At 34.5% G+C, this 12,514-nt stretch overlaps 1 protein-coding gene across 1 annotated transcript in view; it reads right to left on the reverse strand.

Moving 5' to 3' along the window:
• The window catches only part of BCKDHB (branched chain keto acid dehydrogenase E1 subunit beta), a 53,825-nt gene that overhangs the window by 14,219 nt on the left and 27,092 nt on the right, over window positions 1-12,514 (reverse strand). The window contains exon 9 of the mRNA XM_070932885.1: window positions 9,388-9,474. Coding sequence (XP_070788986.1) covers window positions 9,388-9,474 — 87 coding nt within the window. The remainder of the gene's footprint in view (window positions 1-9,387; window positions 9,475-12,514) is intronic.

Genomic DNA, 12,514 nt, shown 5'->3' on the forward strand with positions numbered 1-12,514 from the left:
AAGCTACATTGGCAAAAATGATCTTTAATAAGAAAACTTACCCTTTTCAAATGTACTTTCTTAAAATGTATAGAACTGATTTTAAGAACTTGATTTTTAAACTGTTTACAAATACCAACTATGAAAAATGTTTGAAAATCGTAAGTACAAATTTGAACCAATATAAAAAAAGTTTGTTATTTACCATAAAACTAATGCAAGCATACAGCATAGCCAAGGGCAGTATAAGATGATTTAATATTAACTAAACAGAAACTCATAACAAAGGAAAAGTCTAGACTGTATTTTTTTAAAAATGTGTTTAAAGAATACAACGTGCTTCAGTGCAAAAGCAAATTTAATTTAATAGCTATTAATGTTTTCAAAGTCAAAATGTAGATTCTTACTCTCACTAAAATGAATCTAAGTGTTAAATTTAAATTATCTGGCAAAGCCATCGGTTCCAGTGTGTGTGTGTGTGTGTGTGTGTGTGTGTGTGTGTGTGTGTGTAATGTTTAGAGCCTGGCTTCATAAAGATGCTTTGCACATGTGTCCTAATGCATCACATAAACTACTACCGTGTTTCCCCCAAAATAAGACCCTGTCTTATATTTTTTGGAACCCTGAAATAAGTGCTTGGCCTTATTGCCATGCGCTCAAAAGCCCGATTGGGCTTATTATCAGGGGATGTCTAATTTTGGGGGAAACAAGGTAAGTTGGTGGAGAAGAAGGATTTCATTTCTGTAAAACTTCTAACAAAGTTCTCCGTGACAAAGGTAGAATTTGCATCTACTGTTTGTTAGGATGGGACCATTTCAATACATTTAAAATTCTTACTAAATCTGCAGTTAAGGTTAAAGTCAGAGCAATTATTAAACAAAGGTACTACTTCCATATAAATAGATATGCATATTACTACTGATTATTATTACCAGCATATTTGCTTTACTAAGCATTAGGATATTGATGCAAAATTGTTATATTTCTAGTAATATAGAACCTATACTAATAGCTTCAAATTATTGATTCAGTTATTTGTAACATTGCAGGAACTTAAATAATTCAGCAAGTTGATGAAAATAAGATATAACAATTTAAATTTACAGATTTCCACAAAGTTTAGAATACTATTCTATAACAACTGAGAAGTTTTTTGTTTTTTTTTTAATTTGATTTATATGCCGCCCTTCTCCGGAGACTCAGGGCGGCTTACAATGCGTTAAACAATAGTCTTCATACTTTTGTATATTTATACAAAGTCATCTTATTGCCCCCACAATCTGGGTCCTCATTTTACCTACCTTAGAAAGGATGGAAGGCTGAGTCAACCTTGAGCCTGGTGAGATTTGAACTTGCACTAATTGCAGGCAGCAGATGTAAGTGGATGTTAATTAGTCTGCTGAGCCACCAAAGCTCTATATCCAAATATATGAGTTTCTGTGGCGTATCATAGTCATTCTCCTTCAGTCCCCATTAGCAAAATGTAGTATTAATTTAGCTTTCAATAAGTACAGGTAAAATGGAATGTTAACTTTTAGATTTTTATTTTTGCTTAATTAATTAATTAACAACTTACCTTTTAATAAAGTTAAAAGAGCAGTTATCTTAAAACACAGCAGACAAGAATACAAAATACTATATTTAATATACTAATATACTTAGTATATATCAGTTTTAAAAACCAAATCCAATAAAATACATATTTTCAAAAAAATAATCTTGGAAGCTGTTGCTATTTTTATCATGCTTCCTTACTTTGGGGAAAATGTAATTTCATTTTTGAATGAAAAATATCTTATTTTTTAATGTGTGAAATAATTCAATTCCCAGGATGTTCTAAAATATTGTATGTTTCACAAATTATTTCCTCTCAACGCTCTGATTACAGGCTTATGCAGTTCAAAGAGCCTTGATAGTACAGTGGTCTACACACCCTGTTATTAACACAGCTGCCTGCAATTTACTGCTGGTTCGAATCTCTCCAAGGCTCAAGGTTGACTCAGCCTTCCATCCTTTCTAAGGTAGGTGAAATGAGGACCCAGTTTGTGGGGGCAATAAGCTGACTTTGTATAAATATACAAAAGTATGAAAGCTATTGCTTAACGCATTGTAAGCCGCCCTGAATAAAATAAATATATATATATATATATATATATATATATATATATATATATATATATATATATATATATATATTTGGATTTTTGCAAGTTTTATGCAAAACATTTCTAGCTATGAACAGTTAATGTCAGCTTGCCAGGAATCACAGGTGTATAGTATCAGTTCAAAAGTGTATCACTAACAGAATAACAGAGTTGGTAGGGTGTTGAAGAAATGGCCAAAACACTGTTTATATGTCTAAAAATGAAATGAGTGACACACTGGTTTCTAACAATATAGAACCTATACCAACAGCTTTAAATTACTATTTCAGTTATTTGTAACACTGCAGGAACTTAAACATTTCAGCAAATTGGTGAAAATAAGATGTAACAATTTAAACTTATACATTTCCACAAAGTTTAGAATACTATTCTATAACAACTGAGCAGCTATATAAAATCACATTTTAAAAAACAGTATAGACTAGCTCCGGTGAATAGTTTAGAGTTAACAAAAGCTTCGTAACAGTCCGTATGATTTGGTTCTTCACACTATAAACCTATATATTTCAAACCACTTGAAGATCTTAAATCTACTAGGATTACAGCTCTAAGAGATTAATTGAAGTAAAAGATCATTATTCACATTTTACTCATTCCTTTTATTGGCCTAAAAACAATGTATCTTTTCCATGAACTAAACATTACTGAAGCTTTCCATACTCAGATATGCTTTTGAATTCTTTGAAAGCTCTCTTTAAAGAAGAAAAGTACTCTTTTTTTCTTTTAAAAATCAACTACTTTTATATAATGAGTATGTACAATATTTAAATCTTTGTCATTTGGCAAATATTACCATTAATATGAATATTAACAAACATTTCCAAGCTTTTATTCTGGCTGAAATAAATTTAATTAGTTTCCTTCCTTTACTCACTCCTCCAACCCTAACAAATCTGTATTTTTTTGTATATATGTTTGTATATTTGTTCCCAACAGCAAACTTTTCCCAGGGATAAACCTCTCTGAAATTCCCTACAAATAAAAATTTTGTTACCAAATATTACAGCTAACTGTTTACATGTAATAAACTAATAGGGTTAACTTTCCAAACTGATAATGTAATAATGTTTAAATTAGAGGTAATGTGATGGTAATAAAAATAGTAAATAAAGCCATACCTACAACTAGTCTGAAATTAACAAAAATGACTTTTAAAAATTGAAATTCAAGCTGACACATCAGGGCAGAGATCACCTTGAAGTTAAATTATCAATAGGTTCATGCATTTATTTAAAATGTCATTATTATTACACTGAATTGTATCTTTCAACAATTATCTTCCATTGGAGATAGTTAAGTTCCCTCCAATTCCTTTTTAGAATGATGCTGTGAAAGGAATACTAAAAGATAATTAAAGAAATGGCTGAAGATATTTGAGTGAGTGGAAATTTCTTACAAGTTTGAATGCACTCATATATATCATTTTATTTGAGAGATTTAGAGATAAACACTTTATCAGAACTCAGCTGGCCTGCCCTCTCTGGCATACAGATACCTCTAAATGTTGAGGGGAAAAGGGCTGAAAAATGGAAAGACTATACAGGTTTAAAAGATTGTAGACCAGTGGTCTACATAAAATAAGGAAAATCCATAAGGAAAAAAAGAGGTTAAAATTGTTCTCGCTGACAGTCGTATGTTTATTTAATTAGTTATCCCATTTCAAGACTGCCCAACTCCTTCGATGGCTTACAAATAATGTTATTTGTAAGTATTTCTAAATACAAAATAAGTATTTAACCACCACCACCACTGACAGAATGAGTAGATGACTAGGTAATCGCATCAAGTATTTAGAAGATAGTCCTCAATGGAACAAATCTACATGGAGGGAAGCATGCAGTGGGGTGCCTCTAGGTTTGGTCTCTTCAATATCTTCATAAATGATCTACATGAAACAGAAGGGGAACTCATCAAATTTGCAGATAACACCAAGCTGAGGGGAATAGCCAACACTTTAGAAGACAGGCGCAAGATTCGGAAGGATCTCAATAGACTTACAAATTGGGTCCTATCCAACAAGATATATTTCAATGGTGGAAAAAGGAAGGTTCTGAACTTAGAAAAAAAAACACAAATGCACAAGTATAGAATTGGTGGCACCTGGCTCAACAGTAGAAACTGTGAGAGGGCTCTAGGTGTCCTAGTGGACTACCACTTAAGTATGAGCCAGTAGTGTGCTGCAGTTGTAAATGCAGTCCTGGGCTGTATCAATAGAGGGATAGTGTCAAGACAACAAGAAGACCACACAACATACTTTGTAAAACGATCAGAGTTGCCAAGCAGTAGATCTACCAACAATTCTCTTCCCAATTAATCCATACTAATCAAGGAGAGAACCAACCTAGAACTAAGGAGAAATTTCCTGACAGTTAGAATAATTAATCAGTAGAACAACTTGACTCCACAAGTTGTGGGTGCTTCACTACTAGAGGCTTTTAAGACAAGATTGGACAACCATTTATCTGAAATGATATAGGGCTTCCTGCTTGAGCATGAGGTTGGACTAGAAGACCTCCAAGGTTCCTTTCAACTCTGTTATTCTGTTCTTTTTTTAATTAGGAGGGGGTTACCCAAACAAGGCAAACAGCCAAAAACCCAACACAGTAAGGGAAAAGAGTGATTTTCCTTCACTACCATTACAATGTAGACTCAAAGCTGAGCTCACACTCATCCTTAATCAAATTAACTTCTAGTCTTTCTCTGCTTGTCTGACTGGTTTTCCAAGAACTTAAATGATAATTTGGGGAAAGAATCTTATCATTATCTACAAGTTTAGCCCATAAGCCTAGATTCTTGCATGCACATAATAAATGTAACTTATTATTACTGAGCACTTTAATACTGGCTGCTTATCTATAATGAAACATGAAGATTTGGAAACTAGTGCATCTCAAATTTCATGCTTTAAACTCTGTGTCATTCAAACTGTATAATTAACAATCAATATGTCAGTCCTATCTGCATTCAACTGCTTCAGGCTTTAATTTTCTCCACATAAAAGAGAACTCCACATAAAAAGAAATCAAGAACTGTGGCTGACATCTAGCACCTGTGAATGTTGTGTGAACGCATGGGTATTTATTAGCTAATATTTCTTGCTCTACTGCACAAGCATACAAGATACATGCAAGCATGCATCATATCTGTACCCAAGTTAACTTTTTTTACAGCATGGTAATTTCAGCCTTTGTTATAGGTTGTGGAAGCATGATAAGTATGAACCATCTAATCAATATGGAAAGAATTGTGACAAGGCAAGAGAAAAATGTCTCAGCCAATAAGAAAAGGTTAAGTCACATGCAATTTCACAAATATAATGAGATCCCACTGCTTAAATTCATGCACAGTGCGCTCAAAACTAAAACACGACACCAAAGTATCAGACAAAATTGCTTCTCTTTTTCGTATTACTTAAGAACAAAACAATTAGAAGATAAATAAAACATAATTCTCCTCGTTTCAAACAACTACAATCTTGAACAAAAACTTCTTCCATTAATTATATTGACAGAAAAGATAAAACAGAAAAGACTATAAATTTACCTCAATGCTTATGTCATTTAACCTAGGAGTAGTTAGTCATTTTGAAATAAAGATAAAATGGACAGTGTCTTTGGTCAGATAAGAATCACATTGATTATATGGTGATATTCAGCACAAACATGTATATAAAATGCAAAACAATATCCATATGGTAAACTACAAGAATTGTAATTTAGTTTCATCCTTCAAAATAAGGATGCCTTATTTCTTCCTCACACTCTGGACAACATAATGATATGAAAATGTGTAATTTATTTTAACTGGACTTGAAATAAGTTTTATTAATTCCATGTGCAAAAAAAGAAAAGAAAAAGAAAGAACAGCTTCAATTTCAGAGACTTTCTGGCTTTCTTATTACACATTTCATCCAGAAAAATGGTTTTGATAACTGTTTTTCTTTTATATTCATGACACAACATGTCTAACACTGAAACCTTACTTTCACAGTCAAGTAAATAAATATATGTTAGAAATTAATAAGATCAGTTCTTCTGCCTGCCTAAAGCAACATTCCTCTGTGAATACACTTCATAAATTGCACATCAAATATATCTTATTTTTATATACTGTATGAAAAGTGACAATGATTTATCTACAGGAGAGGGGAGAAACTATAAGATGAAACAAATAAAATTTGAAACAGGAAACACAATTTCCTAAACTCTTATGATTTAAGACTTTGTAAATCTTTTAATTTTTAAAAAAAGATGCTTCATAATATATAGCCATACATTCCAGGGACCTCTTTATCCAGACTTCCATAGCAACTTTCGGAACTGCTCTCAGCTGTCTTTAGAGATTTGAACACGAATGGCCACTCCATTTTGCATTTTTTTCAGCAAAGCACTTATCTTTTAAGGATTATTATAAACACTCTGTTCTGCTTTTTTTTTTTTATCAAAACATCTTGTCTAAAGGATTTCCAAAAAAACTACTCTGTACTTGACACCAAGAAACAAACAAGACGAGTGGATATTTTTCCTGGTATTCTACCTCTTGACCATTTGACATAAGTGGGGGAAAAAAAACACTCCTGCAGAGCTGGTATTTTTCCTGGCCCTTATTGGGCCAAGGCAGGGAGTAAAGAATCATGGTTCCCAGAAACTCCTGGACCACATGATTCCTAACCTCACTGTGGCCTGGGAAAGGAAATCTGCAGGACTTCTGCCACTGCATTTGGTAGAGCCCCCTCCCCCCCAGACATTTTTCACAGAACAGCATATCTACAGTTTTCAATGGTTTTCTACCACTACCACAGAATGCTATAAAGAACAGATGTAGTAAATTTACGATTGTAACCTAAACCTTATAAACACTATGAAGCCAAGTGCACAGTAAGTTCTCAAGAACTTTGTTTCATAATTATTAGAGCAGAACAGTGTTATTTTTTTTCTATAGGATGAAGTGATCTTGAAAAGCAATCATGACCGATATAATCATTCAGTAAAAAAAGTAGCAAAAATAACTAAAATAAAGATCACACAGTTCAGATTTTAAAAATACAATGCCACAAGTAAAACGAAATACAAGATGATTTAGAGATAATTTCAATACACCAAGCTTTTCTCTATCACTTTTTTGAGGAAGTTCTCCAACTTCTCTATTTGCCAACATTGTTGGATACAGAATGACACTGAAAGATTAATCCCCATCTTCCAAATACAAGTTGTGTAGCAACCACTTACAAATATCTATCTATTTATTTAATTAATCTATATGACTACCCATCTCACAGAAATGACTGCAGGTGGTGTGCCAAGATATTTAAAAAAATTAAAAACGATAGCTCATGACACCCAAGGTAAATGATATTTTCTAGTCCTAAAATCCCAGCTATAACAGAGCTTGCCAGGCCTTCATAGTGTTATAAGAGTCAGGGCAGGATTAGCTATTAGTCTTCTCTATTTTTACTTTTAAGATCTATGATGTTTGCATGTAAGTTTATACAAATAATACATAATTTATATTATGATATAAAAGTTAGTTTACAGTTAAATGATAAAGACTTTCAGTCTATGCTATACTGAACAAAAGACAAACTATTCTTTGGCTTTCTCAATTATTCAGTATACAGCAGCACTGTGTTACTCAGTCTCTTGTAAAACCAACTTGAGCATCTGCCATTGCTCTTTCCATGTATGACTGTAATTTGCATTGGATGATCTTAAACATTATAAGTAGTCCTCAACTTACAACAGTTCATTAAGTGACCATTCAAAGTTACCACAGCACTGACCTTTGTTGTGTCCCAGGGTCATGTGATCCCCTTTTGCGACCTTCTGACAATCAAAGTCAATGGGGAAGCGAGATTCACTTAACAGCCAGGTTACCAACTTTATCAACTGCCGTGATTCACTTACACAACTGTCGCAAGTCGTAAAATGGGGCAAAATTCACTTAGCAAATGTCTGAGTGAACAACATAAATTTTGGGGTCAATTGTGATCATAAGTCGAGGACTACCTATATTTTGCTACAATGCGATATGAAAGTACTGTGCAATAGTTTGCACATTCTGTTAAGCCTCCTTTCTTTGGCATTAGTATATAAACTGATCACTTTCAAGCCACAGATTTGCTAGTTAGAACCTTGACTGATTTTTCTTCTGATGCTTCCCTTTACTCCATAGATATTCCATCAATTCCTGTAGCATTCCAACTTGCTAATAACAATCATGATCTACTTTTAAGTTCTAGTAACAAGAATGCTTGTAAGGAAATATTTTGGATAAGAAGGTATCTTGGATGTTGCCATTTTCACCATGCAGCATTTCACTATACTCCTTCCATCTTTTGCTTTTGAATCAGTTACAATGTGTTCAATCAATAACCATCCACAAAGTCTCATTGATAATGTTTGTTCATTGACTGCATTCAACCCAATATTACTATTTTCCTCTTGACCATGGGAGCAACACTAACTATTGTTTATCTCCTAAATAATCAACAATATTAATTTTTAAGAGTGTCTAACACCAGTACAATTCAATCTGCTGATACTGAAGATGTATCAATACTGTATGTAGTTGATTTATTTCATCTTTCACTCTGCTGAGCTTTCCTGTGCTCATGCCTCCTACACTCTGTGTTCCTGCTGTGATTCTAACTTTGCAGCTTGGATTTTCATTTCCAGCATGGCAATATTAGCAGCTATATGCCAAAGATATTTAATCAAGTCATATCATAAATGCCATTGATACTGTGGGAAAATCGTCAACTCTACCTCAGTAGCATGTTGAGTGCTATTCAACCAAAGAATCCCATCATCTGACACTACGTCATTGATCACTTTATCTTGTCTACCCATGTGGGTTTTACTGCTTTATCCCACGCACTATAAAATGATGTCTTTAGCCTTGTCATTCAAATGTTCATCTGCTTCCAGTTTAGTTATATATCACTGCTGCCTGATACAGGCACCTGCTTGCTTTAGCTGGGTAGCTGAGATTACTTCCATGTTTTGGCTGAATCTATGGGGAGTATTTACTCTTAATATACTGGCTTTCTTTGTTCTTTCTTCCAGGAATATCTTCATTTCATCAAAATGAAGCAACGTTGTAGATCTTGGGGATGAAATATCATTTCCCTCCCCATAAATATGTATCTTTACACATATTCTTTTCACTTGTGAAAATCCCACTCAATAACCAAATTGAGTTTCTTCTGAAAAGAGCTCAACAAATTTAGTACGTCAGGAATTACCTGCACCGTGGAGCTAATTTCTGATGCAAAACCTCCAGTAACAGGGGCTTCATGAGTGATGAGCAATCGTCCAGTCTTTGCCACTGACTAAAAAAAAGAGGGGAGGAAAGAAAGACTTTTAAGATTTATTTATAAAGACACTTTCTATAACTAAAAAGTGGCATAATACAGGTAATCCTTCAGTTATGAAAGTTCACTTACCAACTGTTCAAAGTTATGACATAACCCCTAAGTACTTATAATGCAGTCCTGAAGTTACAAATGCTGCAGCACCACGGCAGTCATTCACACATACGAACGACTGCAGAGACATTGCAACGTTTGCCCTGCTTATTCCCCGCCACCGGCTGGGTCTCCACAGGCACTGGGCCTGTGGAGACTCACTTACCTTGCGACAATCTAGCAAGCTGTCTGTTCCTTTGCTACTTCGGTGCATTCACAGAGAACAGAAGCCTAAAGTAGTGCGAGGTCATGCAAGATCAGTAGCACAAGATCTCACGCTGCTGATTTCACACTACAGTTTTTAGACCTCTTTTCTCTGCAAACCAAGGCCTGCATGAAATCCATGTCAAAAGGCTTTGCAAATGGAGAGGCCTTCCCTCCGTTTGCAAAGCCTTTTGCCATAAATCTGGTACAGGCCTCAGTTCGCAGAAAACAAAGTACTGTAGTGCGAGATCATGCAAGATCAGTAGCACGATATCATAGCCCCCCCAGAAGCTTCCAGTCTTGGCACAAAAAGTGTTTGCAAGCCAATGGGAGGCGATTTCACTGCCCCAAAATCTCATTGGCTTGCAAACGCTTTTCGCGCTGAGACTGCAAGCAGGCAAAGAAACCACAGCAGAGAGGCTGGAGAGGAGACAACTCACTAGATCTTCACAAGGTAAGTGACCCGGTGAGGCAGGATGGGGGGAGCAATTGTGGGGATCCCAGGGGAGGGAGCATAAAGTATCTCAGTGGGTCGGGGGAGGCCTTGGGTGGTCTGAAACAGGTGGCCTGTTCCATTGCTCAGGGTTCCTTCCCCACCCTGAGATACCTCATTTGCACTTAATGACCTGAGCATTCGGTTAGCGAATGTGTGAGCAAAAGCATGGAATGATCACATTCATTTCATGTGATTCACACCAATGAATCCTCAGGTTACGAATGTAATTGGTAGGCTCCATTACATTTGTAACTCGAGGATTACCTGTATTGCCTCTTAAAGACACACATAAGTTATTTTGAAATCCTGGCAATCCATGTTGATGACAGTAACTACAGAAAGCATTTGGGTTGGAAACAAATTGTTTAACAAGCTATGAAACAAGTTATAGCCACTCTATTAATATATTGAGATAAATAAGATATTATTTAATAACTATTCAATGTTTCAGAAGCAATGCGTGCAACATTTTTTGAGTTCTGTGTTATGTTGTTTATATTTTGAAAATACTAATGCATTAAACAACTTTCTAATGCCAAATAAAAGATAAGAAAAATTAGAATATTAATATATATCAAATACTTTTAGACTATGAAAACTCATGCTTACGTTATATACTACTTATATAAAGAACTTGATCAACACAATTTGCCCAATGCTAATATTTATTTTCACATCATAATCAAATATTATTTTTAAAGTGCTCTAAAGCTCTTAAAACGCCCAAAGGCTCTATAATATTTACTTTTTTTAAAAAAAAAGCAATTTTCCATGGCAACATACAACAAACTAAACCACATAAAACATTGAAACAGTATGAATATACAGTACAAGACAATAAAACAATAAAAATAACAGCCAAAATGAATATTTCTAGACAACAGTGTGTTAAAAATCAACACAATGATTTAAATGCTTACAGAGGGGGGGGGAAGCTTTTGTCAGTAAAGGGCATTTCAGAGGCTGGCAGATGCTACAGGAAAAGTCCATTCTCTGATAGCTGCTTGCCTCATCTCAGCATAGGTAACCCCCCGCCCCTCCACCGAGAAGGTGAAGATTATGTTAGATTGCAGAGAAGAACACAGTGTCAAATATTATAGTAGTCCTAAGCAGTGAAGGGCTTTATAAATTAATACAACCACCCTAACAAAATCCAGAAATGAAATAGAAGCCAATGAAGAATAGAGTACAAGAATAGAGTAATATATTCACAATATCCAGTTCTAGTTAAGTAATTCATAAGAAGCAGAATCTAAAATTGGCCATGTTTGAACATGTCTCATTGTTTGTTTTAACAAAAAAAGCAACAAAAACACCCAAACGTGTTTTACCTAGCTTTTTACAATGGAATAGATGGGCCTTATCATGTGATTTCCTTATCAGATGTTCAACAACATATAGATGATTCTACTGCTCAAGATTAAGCTAAGCAAATTAATTCTAGTTACTCATTATTGCATTAAGCAATTTTGTGTGCGCAAGAACTAAAGTGACACCTTGTATCTTTCATTTTAGAAGAGTTCAAATATTCTGAAATAGTTACAACCTTTTCTTCAGATTCATTTGAACATATCAAATTTCTCCCTAACCCATACGTATGGCTAGAAATAGCATATCTGGAAGACCGAGCATCTCATTTCAACTGACTACAAAATAATAAAGTGTATATTGCAAAGGTAAAGACTCCCTCAAGTCAAATTCAACTCCTGTTGAGTGCATATACAACACATTAATCTTATCCTCAAGTTGGAGCACTGACAAGTTCAAAGCTCTGACTGGCAATAAACTGGCTGGACCAGAAGATAAAAGAATTAGTCTTCTGTTTTATGTTTTATTTGGTAACCTAGTCAGCCAAGCAACTGGTAATTTTCCTCCTGATGAAAGGAATGGATGGAAGTTAGAAGCTATATAGAGCTACCTTCTGGAAAGTTGGGAAACTTAAATTTATTGTTTCACAAAGCAAGATTCAGAATGTGGTAACTACAGATTTTGCTTTTATTAATTTTGCCTTACTCAATATGTCTTGATAGATTTAACAGATTTAAACATATAATTGTCAGAGTGTGGTAACTCCCCAACTTATGGGCAGTTTATGAATGATAAAACATTCTTGTCCTCTAGAGGAAAAATACCTTTCCAAGTCATTAAAAAACAGCATGGAAATTGTGTGTAAGTGGGGAGGGGGAACCTAACCTAGACTTCTTC

The sequence above is a fragment of the Pituophis catenifer genome, unplaced genomic scaffold, assembly GCF_029215685.1.
Source record: "Pituophis catenifer annectens isolate HBS135680 unplaced genomic scaffold, rPitCat1.0.hap2 SCAF_1, whole genome shotgun sequence".
Taxonomy (NCBI): domain Eukaryota; kingdom Metazoa; phylum Chordata; class Lepidosauria; order Squamata; family Colubridae; genus Pituophis; species Pituophis catenifer.